This window comes from Oncorhynchus masou, unplaced genomic scaffold (genome assembly GCF_036934945.1).
Source record: "Oncorhynchus masou masou isolate Uvic2021 unplaced genomic scaffold, UVic_Omas_1.1 unplaced_scaffold_1519, whole genome shotgun sequence".
Taxonomy (NCBI): domain Eukaryota; kingdom Metazoa; phylum Chordata; class Actinopteri; order Salmoniformes; family Salmonidae; genus Oncorhynchus; species Oncorhynchus masou.
The window spans coordinates 124098-141783 of NW_027005213.1; the positions used below are offsets into that span (position 1 = coordinate 124098).

At 48.1% G+C, this 17686-nt stretch overlaps 1 protein-coding gene across 1 annotated transcript in view; it reads right to left on the reverse strand.

The window, feature by feature from the left end:
• Positions 1-17449, reverse strand: part of LOC135531116 (vesicle transport protein SFT2A-like) — a 55931-nt gene extending 38482 nt beyond the window's left edge. The window contains exons 1-3 of the mRNA XM_064959235.1: positions 17279-17449; positions 16341-16427; positions 2306-2388 (exon numbers count right to left, since the gene is read on the reverse strand). Coding sequence (XP_064815307.1) covers positions 2306-2388; positions 16341-16427; positions 17279-17344 — 236 coding nt within the window. The 5' untranslated portion in view covers positions 17345-17449. The remainder of the gene's footprint in view (positions 1-2305; positions 2389-16340; positions 16428-17278) is intronic.
• Positions 17450-17686: the final 237 nt, after the last annotated feature.

Below are 17686 nucleotides of genomic sequence, written 5' to 3' on the forward strand. Positions count from 1 at the left end.
AAGAGTGCACGACAACACCCCCCCTCAGGAGACTGACAGATCTTCAAAAAGTTGTACAGCTGCACCATCGAGAGCATCCTGACCGGTTGCATCGCCGCCTGGTATGGCAACTGCTCGGCATCCAACCGTAAGGCGTGTACTGCGTACGGCCCAGTACATCACTGGGACCTAGCTACCTGACATCCAGGACCAGGCAGTGTCCTTTTGAGGCCCAAAACAATTGTCAGACTCCAGTCACCCAAGTCATAAACTGTTCTCTCTGCTACCACACGGCATGTGGTACCGGAGCGCCAAGTCTAGGACCAACTTGGCAAGTCAATCAAAAACAAAATTCTTATTTACAATGACGGCCTACCCCGGCCAAACCCAGATGACGCTGGGCCAATCGGTGGCCCCAGGCGCCCTATGGGACTACCAATTACGGCCGAATGTGATGCAGCCTGGATTCGAACCAGGGACTGCAGTGACTCCTCTTGCATTAAGATGCAGTGTCTTAGACCACTGCACCACACGGGAGCTGCCCAGAGGGGATAACTGTTCAGTCATTATTTACTTTATTTAGTACATATTTTCTTAACTGGATTGTTGGTTTAAGAGCTTGAAAGTAAGCATTTCACAGTAAGGTCTAATACCTGCTGTATTTGGTGCATGTGACAAAATTGGATTTGATTTAATGAATTTATTTAAAAATGGACTGATTTCCTTACCAGTGAACTAACTCAGTAAAATCTTTGAAATTGTTGCATGTTGAGTTTATATTTTTGTTCAGTATTATAGTAAGTCAGCGTTTGACAAGTTAGCCTTGTCTGAGCTACAACGGCCCATTGGGGGCAGGAGCCCATCTCCTGATGTACAATTCCACCCCCTGGACATGACGCTAGTCTGTCGTAGGGCCTTATCCCCAATCAATTTTCCTTTATGCTGAGTGCCAAGCAAGGCATTGGGTCCCATTTTTAGAGTCATTATATATATATATACAAATCTTGGAGAGAGTCACGTGTAATACAATTATCTGGCAGCTCAACCCTCTCTTGATTCTTAGATAGAGAACTAAACCCTGTCTTGATTCTTAGATAGAGAACTAAACCCTGTTGATTCATAGATAGAGAACTAAACCCTCTCTTGATTCTTAGATAGAGAACTAAACCCTGTCTTGATTCTTAGATAGAGAACTAAACCCTGTCTTGATTCTTAGATAGAGAACTAAACCCTGTTGATTCTTAGATAGAGAACTAAACCCTCTCTTGATTCTTAGATAGAGAACTAAACCCTCTCTTGATTCTTAGATAGAGAACTAAACCCAACAGACCTGATCCATCATCAGGAATTCAATCAAAAGACATTACTGAACTGTGCAAAAATGTCCTAAACCGTAGAAACCCTATACCACAATGAATCCTAGACAGCTGTACATTGTGTCCAAAGCAACTTACTTCCAGTACAGTGAGTGCATGGGGACAAAACAAAATGGTGTGTGTGTGATCCCTGCGGGAAATGAACCTATGACCTTGGTGTTTGTTAGTGTCTTACCTACTGAACCACACAGGACTACTACACCAAGCTCAATGGGGAACCCGTCCACCACGCGTCTGTTCTGTCTCAACATTTAAAACAACTACTGCATAGTATGACAGACAAACCAAGTGGTCTTACTGACACGTGAAACATAGAAAGAGAACCGCTAGAACAGGGACAGAATTCTAATTCTAGAACAGGGACAGAATTCTAGTTCTAGAACAGGGACAGAATTCTAATTCTAGAACAGGGACAGAATTCTAATTCTAGAACAGGGACAGAATTCTAATTCTAGATTCCGTGACTTGGAACAGCCCTCGACAATGAACTGAAATGAGACTTTGGCAGCTACTTTACAGACTGCTACCGAGTACACTCCAAGCTGAGTGACGGGACAGGAGATCGATAATCGATAGGTCATTTGTAAAGTGTGGACAACAAAAAGCTTAGTCTCCCCATCAATCACGTGAGCAGAGTGGTATTTACCGCTCACATCGACACACAGATGTTAGAAAACACCAACAACCTGAGGTGTCTGGGTCCGAGTCCATCCAAAGTCAAGTTAAATGGATAGGAGGGAACTCACAGTGTAATAACCTCACAATACATTAGAGTTGAAGTGTAATGTCATTTTAAAATGTCAAAAGTCTGAAATATGTATGCATTTAGTATAATTAGCTTTTAGCTTAATTCCTGAATTTATTGTACTGGAAATAGCTTGGTCGCTAGCTCTGGCAAGTAACAACGGTATTGGTAGCAGACCATAAACAAAATGAGTGACTAGACTCACCTGGAGAGTGCAGCAAGGTTACCGAGTGTGTAGAACACAGCAAACAGCTTGGTGCCATTGGGTAAGAACAGCAGTGCAGTGCCCTGGTTAAAAAACAAACAAAAATGAAATTGTTACTAGGTCCATCTAGGCATCATCCTCCCATCAGTTTGCATGAGCAGTCTGATCGGCTATAAAACTCCTGGAAGACAAGAGGTACGCCGGATCAATGTTACCTGGAATTAGGCTATTTGGTAAATATCAGGTAAGTCGAATCATTTAAAATGATAATATTTGTATTGCTTTTGTTGTTTATTTTGAACAAGAACGATCTGTGGGCCTCAGGAAAATGGTTCCCTGAAATGTTACAAGTACATTGTTACATGATCGCCACCTAGTGGTGAAACACCATATCACTTTCTACACATGGACATGCTGGTTCACAAAAACAGGATCTTTGACTCATTTAGCTATAGCTATACCCTCCTGTAGGAACAGGGTCGGAGAGCCCTGATATAAACCTACAGGAGGGTATCTCTCCAGGAACAGGGTTGGAGAGCCCTGATGTAAACCTACAGGAGGGTACCTCTCCAGGAACAGGGTTGGAGTTAAAACCTACAGGAGGGTATCTCTCCAGGACCAGGGTTGGAGCGCCCTGATATAAACCTACAGGAGGGTACCTCTCCAGGAACAGGGTTGGAGAGCCCTGATATAAACCTACAGGAGGGCATCTCTCCAGGAACAGGGTTGGAGAGCCCTGGTATAAACCTACAGGAGGGTACCTCTCCAGGAATAGGGTTGGAGAGCCCTGATATAAACCTACAGGAGGGTACCTCTCCAGGAACAGGGTTGGAGAGCCCTGATATAAACCTACAGGAGGGTACCTCTCCAGGAACAGGGTTGGAGAGCCCTGATATAAACCTACAGGAGGGTATCTCTCCAGGAACAGGGTTGGAGAGCCCTGATATAAACCTACAGGAGGGTACCTCTCCAGGAACAGGGTTGGAGAGCCCTGCTGTAGGCTATTAGATAAAGGCTTGGTTCTTGTGGAATAAACCCATGGTGTTTAACACCAACCTGATCTGATCCATCTCCTAATGAAAGACCAAATGGTGAATACAAATATATGATTAATGTTAAGACACATTCCTGAACTAGTAGAATTGATGATGAACGAGAGGGAAAAAAATTATATATATGGCCTCTGTTATGAATGGCTGTTACCAGTGTTGTTAACACGATGTGAATAATCAGTCTCCAGAGTTGTTATCAGTACACTCCTTCTGTAGGCCAGCCCATAACCACACTAACAGAGGGGACAACTGTTCTGTAGGCCAGCCCATAACCACACTAACAGAGGAGACAACTGTTCTGTAGGCCAGCCCATAACCACACTAACAGAGGGGACAACTGTTCTGTAGGCAGGCCAGCCCATAACCGCACTAACAGAGGGGACAACTGTTATGTAGGCAGGCCAGCCCATAACCACACTAACAGAGGGGACAACGGTTCTGTAGGCCAGCCCATAACCACACTAACAGAGGAGACAACGGTTCTGTAGGCCAGCCCATAACCACACTAACAGAGGAGACAACGGTTCTGTAGGCAGGCCAGCCCATAACCACACTAACAGAGGAGACAACTGTTATGTAGGCCAGCCCATAACCACACTAACAGAGGGGACAACTGTTATGTAGGCAGGCCAGCCCATAACCACACTAACAGAGGGGACAACGGTTCTGTAGGCCAGCCCATAACCACACTAACAGAGGAGACAACGGTTCTGTAGGCCAGCCCATAACCACACTAACAGAGGAGACAACGGTTCTGTAGGCAGGCCAGCCCATAACCACACTAACAGAGGAGACAACGGTTCTGTAGGCCAGCCCATAACCACACTAACAGAGGGGACAACTGTTCTGTAGGCAGGCCAGCCCATAACCGCACTAACAGAGGGGACAACTGTTATGTAGGCAGGCCAGCCCATAACCACACTAACAGAGGGGACAACGGTTCTGTAGGCCAGCCCATAACCACACTAACAGAGGAGACAACGGTTCTGTAGGCCAGCCCATAACCACACTAACAGAGGAGACAACGGTTCTGTAGGCAGGCCAGCCCATAACCACACTAACAGAGGAGACAACTGTTATGTAGGCCAGCCCATAACCACACTAACAGAGGGGACAACTGTTATGTAGGCAGGCCAGCCCATAACCACACTAACAGAGGGGACAACGGTTCTGTAGGCCAGCCCATAACCACACTAACAGAGGAGACAACGGTTCTGTAGGCCAGCCCATAACCACACTAACAGAGGAGACAACGGTTCTGTAGGCCAGCCCATAACCACACTAACAGAGGAGACAACGGTTCTGTAGGCAGGCCAGCCCATAACCACACTAACAGAGGAGACAACTGTTCTGTAGGCAGGCCAGCCCATAACCACACTAACAGAGGAGACAACTGTTCTGTAGGCAGGCCAGCCCATAACCACACTAACAGAGGAGACAACTGTTCTGTAGGCCAGCCCATAACCACACTAACAGAGGAGACAACGGTTCTGTAGGCAGGCCAGCCCATAACCACACTAACAGAGGAGACAACGGTTCTGTAGGCCTGCCCATAACCACACTAACAGAGGAGACAACGGTTCTGTAGGCAGGCCAGCCCATAACCACACTAACAGAGGAGACAACTGTTCTGTAGGCCAGCCCATAACCACACTAACAGAGGGGACAACTGGTCTGTAGGCAGGCCAGCCCATAACCACACTAACAGAGGGGACAACTGTTCTGTAGGCAGGCCAGCCCATAACCACACTAACAGAGGAGACAACTGTTCTGTAGGCAGGCCAGCCCATAACCACACTAACAGAGGGGACAACTGTTATGTAGGCAGGCCAGCCCATAACCACACTAACAGAGGGGACAACTGTTCTGTAGGCCAGCCCATAACCACACTAACAGAGGAGACAACTGTTCTGTAGGCAGGCCAGCCCATAACCACACTAACAGAGGAGACAACTGTTCTGTAGGCCAGCCCATAACCACACTAACAGAGGAGACAACTGTTCTGTAGGCCAGCCCATAACCACAGTAACAGAGGAGACAACTGTTCTGTAGGCAGGCCAGCCCATAACCACACTAACAGAGGAGACAACTGTTCTGTAGGCAGGCCAGCCCATAACCACACTAACAGAGGGGACAACTGTTCTGTAGGCCAGCCCATAACCACACTAACAGAGGAGACAACTGTAGGCAGGCCCATAACCACACTAACAGAGGAGCTGTTCTGTAGGAGACAACTGTTCTGTAGGCCAGCCCATAACCACACTAACAGAGGAGACAACTGTTCTGTAGGCCAGCCCATAACCACACTAACAGAGGAGACAACTGTTCTGTAGGCAGGCCAGCCCATAACCACACTAACAGAGGAGACAACTGTTCTGTAGGCCAGCCCATAACCACACTAACAGAGGAGACAACTGTTCTGTAGGCAGGCCAGCCCATAACCACACTAACAGAGGAGACAACTGTTCTGTAGGCCAGCCCATAACCACACTAACAGAGGAGACAACTGTTCTGTAGGCAGGCCAGCCCATAACCACACTAACAGAGGAGACAACTGTTCTGTAGGCAGGCCAGCCCACAACCACACTAACAGAGGAGACAACTGTTCTGTAGGCAGGCCAGCCCATAACCACACTAACAGAGGAGACAACTGTTCTGTAGGCAGGCCAGCCCATAACCACACTAACAGAGGAGACAACTGTAGGCAGGCCCATAACCACACTAACAGAGGAGACAACGGTTCTGTAGGCAGGCCATCCCATAACCACACTAACAGAGGAGACAACTGTTCTGTAGGCCAGCCCATAACCACACTAACAGAGGAGACAACGGTTCTGTAGGCCAGCCCATAACCACACTAACAGAGGAGACAACTGTTCTGTAGGCCAGCCCATAACCACACTAACAGAGGAGACAACTGTTCTGTAGGCCAGCCCATAACCACACTAACAGAGGAGACAACTGTTCTGTAGGCAGGCCAGCCCATAACCACACTAACAGAGGAGACAACGGTTCTGTAGGCAGGCCAGCCCATAACCACACTAACAGAGGAGACAACGGTTCTGTAGGCCAGCCCATAACCACACTAACAGAGGAGACAACGGTTCTGTAGGCCAGCCCATAACCACACTAACAGAGGAGACAACTGTTATGTAGGCAGGCCAGCCCATAACCACACTAACAGAGGAGACAACTGTTCTGTAGGCCAGCCCATAACCACACTAACAGAGGAGACAACTGTTCTGTAGGCAGGCCAGCCCATAACCACACTAACAGAGGAGACAACTGTTCTGTAGGCAGGCCAGCCCACAACCACACTAACAGAGAGACAACTGTTCTGTAGGCAGGCCAGCCCACAACCACACTAACAGAGGAGACAACTGTTCTGTAGGCAGGCCAGCCCACAACCACACTAACAGAGGAGACAACTGTTCTGTAGGCAGGCCAGCCCATAACCACACTAACAGAGGGGACAACTGTTATGTAGGCAGGCCAGCCCATAACCACACTAACAGAGGAGACAACTGTTCTGTAGACAGGCCAGCCCATAACCACACTAACAGAGGAGACAACTGTTCTGTAGGCAGGCCAGCCCACAACCACACTAACAGAGGAGACAACTGTTCTGTAGGCAGGCCAGCCCATAACCACACTAACAGAGGGGACAACTGTTCTGTAGGCCAGCCCATAACCACACTAACAGAGGAGACAACTGTTCTGTAGGCCAGCCCATAACCACACTAACAGAGGAGACAACTGTTCTGTAGGCAGGCCAGCCCATAACCACACTAACAGAGGAGACAATTGGTCTGTAGGCCAGCCCATAACCACACTAACAGAGGAGACAACTGTTCTGTAGGCCAGCCCATAACCACACTAACAGAGGAGACAACTGTTCTGTAGGCCAGCCCATAACCACACTAACAGAGGAGACAACTGTTCTGTAGGCCAGCCCATAACCACACTAACAGAGGAGACAACTGTTCTGTAGGCAGGCCAGCCCATAACCACACTAACAGAGGAGACAACTGTAGGCAGGCCCATAACCACACTAACAGAGGAGACAACGGTTCTGTAGGCAGGCCATCCCATAACCACACTAACAGAGGAGACAACTGTTCTGTAGGCCAGCCCATAACCACACTAACAGAGGAGACAACTGTTCTGTAGGCCAGCCCATAACCACACTAACAGAGGGGACAACTGTTCTGTAGGCCAGCCCATAACCACACTAACAGAGGAGACAACGGTTCTGTAGGCAGGCCAGCCCATAACCACACTAACAGAGGAGACAACGGTTCTGTAGGCCAGCCCATAACCACACTAACAGAGGAGACAACGGTTCTGTAGGCCAGCCCATAACCACACTAACAGAGGAGACAACTGTTCTGTAGGCAGGCCAGCCCATAACCACACTAACAGAGGAGACAACGGTTCTGTAGGCCAGCCCATAACCACACTAACAGAGGAGACAACTGTTCTGTAGGCAGGCCAGCCCATAACCACACTAACAGAGGAGACAACTGTTCTGTAGGCAGGCCAGCCCATAACCACACTAACAGAGGAGACAACTGTTCTGTAGGCAGGCCAGCCCACAACCACACTAACAGAGGAGACAACTGTTCTGTAGGCAGGCCAGCCCACAACCACACTAACAGAGGAGACAACTGTTCTGTAGGCAGGCCAGCCCATAACCACACTAACAGAGGGGACAACTGTTATGTAGGCAGGCCAGCCCATAACCACACTAACAGAGGAGACAACTGTTCTGTAGGCAGGCCAGCCCACAACCACACTAACAGAGGAGACAACTGTTCTGTAGGCAGGCCAGCCCATAACCACACTAACAGAGGGGACAACTGTTCTGTAGGCCAGCCCATAACCACACTAACAGAGGAGACAACTGTTCTGTAGGCCAGCCCATAACCACACTAACAGAGGAGACAACTGTTCTGTAGGCCAGCCCATAACCACACTAACAGAGGGGACAACTGTTCTGTAGGCAGGCCCATAACCACACTAACAGAGGAGACAACTGTTCTGTAGGCCAGCCCATAACCACACTAACAGAGGAGACAACTGTTCTGTAGGCCAGCCCATAACCACACTAACAGAGGAGACAACTGTTATGTAGGCCAGCCCATAACCACACTAACAGAGGAGACAACTGTTCTGTAGGCCAGCCCATAACCACACTAACAGAGGAGACAACTGTTCTGTAGGCCAGCCCATAACCACACTAACAGAGGAGACAACTGTTCTGTAGGCAGGCCAGCCCATAACCACACTAACAGAGGAGACAACTGTTCTGTAGGCAGGCCAATAACCACACTAACAGAGGAGACAACTGTTCTGTAGGCAGGCCAGCCCATAACCACACTAACAGAGGAGACAACTGTTATGTAGGCCAGCCCATAACCACACTAACAGAGGAGACAACTGTTCTGTAGGCCAGCCCATAACCACACTAACAGAGGAGACAACTGTTCTGTAGGCCAGCCCATAACCACACTAACAGAGGGGACAACTGTTCTGTAGGCAGGCCCATAACCACACTAACAGAGGAGACAACTGTTCTGTAGGCCAGCCCATAACCACACTAACAGAGGAGACAATTGTTCTGTAGGGCAGGCCAGCCCATAACCACACTAACAGAGGAGACAACTGTTCTGTAGGCCAGCCCATAACCACACTAACAGAGGGACAACTGTTCTGTAGGCAGGCCAGCCCATAACCACACTAACAGAGGAGACAACTGTTCTGTAGGCCAGCCCATAACCACACTAACAGAGGAGACAACGGTTCTGTAGGCAGGCCAGCCCATAACCACACTAACAGAGGAGACAACGGTTCTGTAGGCCAGCCCATAACCACACTAACAGAGGAGACAACGGTTCTGTAGGCAGGCCAGCCCATAACCACACTAACAGAGGAGACAACTGTTCTGTAGGCAGGCCAGTCCATAACCACACTAACAGAGGAGACAACTGTTCTGTAGGCAGGCCAGCCCATAACCACACTAACAGAGGAGACAACGGTTCTGTAGGCAGGCCAGCCCATAACCACACTAACAGAGGAGACAACGGTTCTGTAGGCCAGCCCATAACCACACTAACAGAGGAGACAACTGTTCTGTAGGCAGGCCAGCCCATAACCACACTAACAGAGGAGACAACTGTTCTGTAGGCCAGCCCATAACCACACTAACAGAGGAGACAACTGTTCTGTAGGCAGGCCAGCCCATAACCACACTAACAGAGGAGACAACTGTAGGCAGGCCAGCCCATAACCACACTAACAGAGGAGACAACTGTTCTGTAGGCCAGCCCATAACCACACTAACAGAGGAGACAACTGTTCTGTAGGCAGGCCAGCCCATAACCACACTAACAGAGGAGACAACTGTTCTGTAGGCAGGCCAGCCCATAACCACACTAACAGAGGGGACAACTGTTCTGTAGGCAGGCCAGCCCATAACCACACTAACAGAGGAGACAACTGTAGGCAGGCCCATAACCACACTAACAGAGGAGACAACGGTTCTGTAGGCAGGCCATCCCATAACCACACTAACAGAGGAGACAACTGTTCTGTAGGCCAGCCCATAACCACACTAACAGAGGAGACAACGGTTCTGTAGGCCAGCCCATAACCACACTAACAGAGGAGACAACTGTTCTGTAGGCCAGCCCATAACCACACTAACAGAGGAGACAACTGTTCTGTAGGCCAGCCCATAACCACACTAACAGAGGAGACAACTGTTCTGTAGGCAGGCCAGCCCATAACCACACTAACAGAGGAGACAACGGTTCTGTAGGCAGGCCAGCCCATAACCACACTAACAGAGGAGACAACGGTTCTGTAGGCCAGCCCATAACCACACTAACAGAGGAGACAACGGTTCTGTAGGCCAGCCCATAACCACACTAACAGAGGAGACAACTGTTATGTAGGCAGGCCAGCCCATAACCACACTAACAGAGGAGACAACTGTTCTGTAGGCCAGCCCATAACCACACTAACAGAGGAGACAACTGTTCTGTAGGCAGGCCAGCCCATAACCACACTAACAGAGGAGACAACTGTTCTGTAGGCAGGCCAGCCCACAACCACACTAACAGAGGAGACAACTGTTCTGTAGGCAGGCCAGCCCACAACCACACTAACAGAGGAGACAACTGTTCTGTAGGCAGGCCAGCCCACAACCACACTAACAGAGGAGACAACTGTTCTGTAGGCAGGCCAGCCCATAACCACACTAACAGAGGGGACAACTGTTATGTAGGCAGGCCAGCCCATAACCACACTAACAGAGGAGACAACTGTTCTGTAGACAGGCCAGCCCATAACCACACTAACAGAGGAGACAACTGTTCTGTAGGCAGGCCAGCCCACAACCACACTAACAGAGGAGACAACTGTTCTGTAGGCAGGCCAGCCCATAACCACACTAACAGAGGGGACAACTGTTCTGTAGGCCAGCCCATAACCACACTAACAGAGGAGACAACTGTTCTGTAGGCCAGCCCATAACCACACTAACAGAGGAGACAACTGTTCTGTAGGCAGGCCAGCCCATAACCACACTAACAGAGGAGACAATTGGTCTGTAGGCCAGCCCATAACCACACTAACAGAGGAGACAACTGTTCTGTAGGCCAGCCCAAAACCACACTAACAGAGGAGACAACTGTTCTGTAGGCCAGCCCATAACCACACTAACAGAGGAGACAACTGTTCTGTAGGCCAGCCCATAACCACACTAACAGAGGAGACAACTGTTCTGTAGGCAGGCCAGCCCATAACCACACTAACAGAGGAGACAACTGTAGGCAGGCCCATAACCACACTAACAGAGGAGACAACGGTTCTGTAGGCAGGCCATCCCATAACCACACTAACAGAGGAGACAACTGTTCTGTAGGCCAGCCCATAACCACACTAACAGAGGAGACAACTGTTCTGTAGGCCAGCCCATAACCACACTAACAGAGGGGACAACTGTTCTGTAGGCCAGCCCATAACCACACTAACAGAGGAGACAACGGTTCTGTAGGCAGGCCAGCCCATAACCACACTAACAGAGGAGACAACGGTTCTGTAGGCCAGCCCATAACCACACTAACAGAGGAGACAACGGTTCTGTAGGCCAGCCCATAACCACACTAACAGAGGAGACAACTGTTCTGTAGGCAGGCCAGCCCATAACCACACTAACAGAGGAGACAACGGTTCTGTAGGCCAGCCCATAACCACACTAACAGAGGAGACAACTGTTCTGTAGGCAGGCCAGCCCATAACCACACTAACAGAGGAGACAACTGTTCTGTAGGCAGGCCAGCCCATAACCACACTAACAGAGGAGACAACTGTTCTGTAGGCAGGCCAGCCCACAACCACACTAACAGAGGAGACAACTGTTCTGTAGGCAGGCCAGCCCACAACCACACTAACAGAGGAGACAACTGTTCTGTAGGCAGGCCAGCCCATAACCACACTAACAGAGGGGACAACTGTTATGTAGGCAGGCCAGCCCATAACCACACTAACAGAGGAGACAACTGTTCTGTAGGCAGGCCAGCCCACAACCACACTAACAGAGGAGACAACTGTTCTGTAGGCAGGCCAGCCCATAACCACACTAACAGAGGGGACAACTGTTCTGTAGGCCAGCCCATAACCACACTAACAGAGGAGACAACTGTTCTGTAGGCCAGCCCATAACCACACTAACAGAGGAGACAACTGTTCTGTAGGCCAGCCCATAACCACACTAACAGAGGGGACAACTGTTCTGTAGGCAGGCCCATAACCACACTAACAGAGGAGACAACTGTTCTGTAGGCCAGCCCATAACCACACTAACAGAGGAGACAACTGTTCTGTAGGCCAGCCCATAACCACACTAACAGAGGAGACAACTGTTATGTAGGCCAGCCCATAACCACACTAACAGAGGAGACAACTGTTCTGTAGGCCAGCCCATAACCACACTAACAGAGGAGACAACTGTTCTGTAGGCCAGCCCATAACCACACTAACAGAGGAGACAACTGTTCTGTAGGCAAGCCCATAACCACACTAACAGAGGAGACAACTGTTCTGTAGGCAGGCCAATAACCACACTAACAGAGGAGACAACTGTTCTGTAGGCAGGCCAGCCCATAACCACACTAACAGAGGAGACAACTGTTATGTAGGCCAGCCCATAACCACACTAACAGAGGAGACAACTGTTCTGTAGGCCAGCCCATAACCACACTAACAGAGGAGACAACTGTTCTGTAGGCCAGCCCATAACCACACTAACAGAGGGGACAACTGTTCTGTAGGCAGGCCCATAACCACACTAACAGAGGAGACAACTGTTCTGTAGGCCAGCCCATAACCACACTAACAGAGGAGACAATTGTTCTGTAGGCAGGCCAGCCCATAACCACACTAACAGAGGAGACAACTGTTCTGTAGGCCAGCCCATAACCACACTAACAGAGGGACAACTGTTCTGTAGGCAGGCCAGCCCATAACCACACTAACAGAGGAGACAACTGTTCTGTAGGCCAGCCCATAACCACACTAACAGAGGAGACAACGGTTCTGTAGGCAGGCCAGCCCATAACCACACTAACAGAGGAGACAACGGTTCTGTAGGCCAGCCCATAACCACACTAACAGAGGAGACAACGGTTCTGTAGGCAGGCCAGCCCATAACCACACTAACAGAGGAGACAACTGTTCTGTAGGCAGGCCAGTCCATAACCACACTAACAGAGGAGACAACTGTTCTGTAGGCAGGCCAGCCCATAACCACACTAACAGAGGAGACAACGGTTCTGTAGGCAGGCCAGCCCATAACCACACTAACAGAGGAGACAACGGTTCTGTAGGCCAGCCCATAACCACACTAACAGAGGAGACAACTGTTCTGTAGGCAGGCCAGCCCATAACCACACTAACAGAGGAGACAACTGTTCTGTAGGCCAGCCCATAACCACACTAACAGAGGAGACAACTGTTCTGTAGGCAGGCCAGCCCATAACCACACTAACAGAGGAGACAACTGTAGGCAGGCCAGCCCATAACCACACTAACAGAGGAGACAACTGTTCTGTAGGCCAGCCCATAACCACACTAACAGAGGAGACAACTGTTCTGTAGGCAGGCCAGCCCATAACCACACTAACAGAGGAGACAACTGTTCTGTAGGCAGGCCAGCCCATAACCACACTAACAGAGGGGACAACTGTTCTGTAGGCAGGCCAGCCCATAACCACACTAACAGAGGAGACAACTGTAGGCAGGCCCATAACCACACTAACAGAGGAGACAACTGTTCTGTAGGCCAGCCCATAACCACACTAACAGAGGAGAGAACTGTTCTGTAGGCCAGCCCATAACCACACTAACAGAGGAGACAACTGTTCTGTAGGCAGGCCAGCCCATAACCACACTAACAGAGGAGACAACTGTTCTGTAGGCAGGCCAGCCCATAACCACACTAACAGAGGAGACAACTGTTCTGTAGACCAGCCCATAACCACACTAACAGAGGAGACAACTGGTCTGTAGGCAGGCCAGCCCATAACCACACTAACAGAGGAGACAACTGTTCTGTAGGCAGGCCAGCCCATAACCACACTAACAGAGGAGACAACTGTTCTGTAGGCAGGCCAGCCCATAACCACACTAACAGAGGAGACAACTGTTCTGTAGGCAGGCCAGCCCATAACACAGTTCCCGCTCAGCCCAGTCAAAACTGTTCGCTGCTCTGGCCCCCCAATGGTGGAACAAACTCCCTCACGACGCCAGGACAGCGGAGTCAATCACCACCTTCCGGAGACACCTGAAACCCCACCTCTTCAAGGAATACCTAGGATAGGATAAAGCAATCCTTCTCACCCCACCCCCCTTAAATGATTTAGATGCACTATTGTAAAGTGGCTGTTCCACTGATGTCAGAAGGTGAATTCACCAATTTGTAAGTCGCTCTGGATAAGAGCGTCTGCTAAATGACTTAAATGTAAATGTAAATGATAACCTTATGGCTTGATAGAGGACACTGCTGTGGTTTACTGTAGAGTACAGTCATCACTGGTATCGTGATGTGGTTTATTGTAGAGTACAGTCATCACTGGTATCGTGATGTGGTTTATTGTAGAGTACAGTCATCACTGGTATCATGCTGTGGTTTACTGTAGAGTACAGTCATCACTGGTATCATGCTGTGGTTTACTGTAGAGTACAGTCATCACTGGTATCATGATGTGGTTTACTGTAGAGTACAGTCATCACTGGTATCATGATGTGGTTTACTGTAGAGTACAGTCATCACTGGTATCATGATGTGGTTTACTGTAGAGTACAGTCATCACTGGTATCATGATGTGGTTTACTGTAGAGTACAGTCATCACTGGTATCATGATGTGGTTTACTGTAGAGTACTGTCATCACTGGTATCATGCTGTGGTTTACTGTAGAGTACAGTCATCACTGGTATCATGATGTGGTTTACTGTAGAGTACAGTCATCACTGGTATCATGATGTGGTTTACTGTAGAGTACAGTCATCACTGGTATCATGCTGTGGTTTACTGTAGAGTACAGTCATCACTGGTATCATGATGTGGTTTACTGTAGAGTACAGTCATCACTGGTATCATGATGTGGTTTACTGTAGAGTACAGTCATCACTGGTATCATGATGTGGTTTACTGTAGAGTACAGTCATCACTGGTATCATGATGTGGTTTACTGTAGAGTACAGTCATCACTGGTATCATGATGTGGTTTACTGTAGAGTACAGTCATCACTGGTATCATGATGTGATTTACTGTAGAGTCATCACTGGTATCATGCTGTGGTTTACTGTAGAGTACAGTCATCAGTGGTATCATGATGTGGTTTACTGTAGAGTACAGTCATCACTGGTATCATGCTGTGGACAGATACTTGTTTGTTGAGGTGGATGGCAGAACTGTACAGTGTGCACGAGGAAGAAAATCTGATAAGAAAGTGCTTTGTGGACGGAAACAGCCGTGGGCATTGGAAGGGAAGGGGGGGGGGGGAATGTGCAACCAAACAGTACAACAGCGAGTGAGACAATAATAAGTATTTTCTAGAACAAAGTTGCTTTACTAAAAAAAAATGTCAACAACACACAAACTCATTAAACTACCGGCGTGGTCCAGACAGACAGGCCAGGAGGGCCTGTAAAACTGTCTCAGAGTAGTACTGACCTCTGATCAGTTTGGCCTTTTAGATTAGAATTTATGCGATTTTATGGACGGGGGGGCAGGCTCATTTTGGCTGGTTAGCTGACGTCGTCACCAAAATGATGCGTGCCAAAGCGGCAGAAGGCCGTGTGTGTTGTTATGGTTCCGGATGGCCAGATAGCTAGCAACAATGACAAAGACGCTGTCATGTAGGGAATGGTGAGTGATCTCCTTCCAGCTCGTCTTGTTATTGATACCATGTCTTGTTTTGAATGATGTCACGTCTCAGCTAATATGGCTAAAATTAGCTAGCGAGTCAACTACTGTAACAATGTATTTGTTAAAGACAAGTAGTCATTGTCTAACTTTGTTTTCAATAAAAACATTAGAAATTAAATAGTTTAAATTGGGGGCGGCAGGTAGCCTAGTGGTTAGAGTGTTAACGGAAGGATGATGGATCTAATCCCCGAGCTGACAAGGTTAAAGATCTGTCGTTCTGCCCCTGAACAAGGCAGTTAACCCACTGTTCCTAGGCCGTCATTGACTGAGTTGCTTAGTTAAACAAATAAAAAAATATACCATCAATAATCTAAGCCAAACCCTGTCTCTTTTGTCCCATAATTGCACACTCATCAGTTTTGTTGCAAAACAACAAACCCATCTATAGGTCTATAGAGTACAGGCCAGGTCAAAAATAGTGCACTATATTAGGGAAAAGGGCCCCGTTACAGACTCACAATAACACTGAAATAGGGTGAAATCTCACCAGTATAGAGCACAGGATGCCTGACGCGAAGCATATGACGAACCACTTCACCCGGGTGCTGTAGCTGAGCGTCGAGGCATCCAGAACCTGAGGAGAGGATAATGGCAGGATGTCACAAGACAAGACGGGCAACGACCCAAAGCACAGACCTCTCTTCCTACTGATGCTTCCACCATGCTGACCAGTGGCAAAGTAGATAAAGTAAGGCCCCTTTTTGTACACACAAAAACATACAATTACACAAACACAGTTACACAAAAAACAACATAGTTAAAAAATAAAAAAAACAAGGGTCGTAGGTTAATTTCTATGACACCAGCGCTAATCAATATTTGACAGGAAGACAGGAAAAGGAAAGCCATGTTTTTAATGTAAATCGGTGGAGTAGCATTGTTTTTGAAGTGTGCATTACTAGTAAGGGGAAATAAACACAATGTCTGCACGTCTTCAACTAAGTGTATCACTAAGTGAATGAATTAGACAGGCTTCTTCTTGTGGAAGAAAACCAGTGTTCAACACAAACCTTACCTCATCTGATCCACCATCTCCTTATGAAAGCATGTAAATGAGCAGTGATGCATACAAATACACAGGATTAACGATAAGACATTATTAGTTGTCAAAGCCATACAATTCATTAATTAAGATCTCTAAAGTCAAAACATCGGCGCATGCGCGGCTTTACTCCTACTACCTAGTCACCAAACTATTTCAGCACAGTCGACATACACTCAACATAATGTGTATCAATTATAACAAGGTATAGTATTAGTTTAAATACTCGTGGCGACTAAGAACAAGAAAATTATGCATTTGATATCGTCCACGGAAATACACCGCTCGACTCATATGTCAAAACCAATGTTTCGCATTTAGCAAGTTAGCTAGCTAGCAAGCTAATGTAAACCTAGATAAAGTACAATAACATGCTGTGTTACCTGCGCCGTGAGCCCTGCTTCCTCGTTGTCTTCTCGTCCCCCTATCATACTACGAAGCTTGTCCATCGTTGACAATAAATATGTATAAGTGTATTATATTGTTTGGAGCTAAATGAGATAGCTAACTAACTTCCGGAGACTTCCCGATTGGGCGTGTCTATGTGTTACCACCTGACAGGAAGCGCGTCCAGCAAAACAGACCGGTTCTTATTTTTCCGCAGTGAGCCTTACCAGTCTTGGTTTTATTGTCTATATGCTGTCACGTAAAGTGGCCTCTCCATTTTACACTGATCCAAGACTGGCGTGAACAAAAAAAATATGTCCCGGTCCCGTAAATTTTTTCCTTACGGGTTTAAACGTCAACTAAAAACAGGCAGACGTCACAATTGTCGCAACGATGCCACTTTC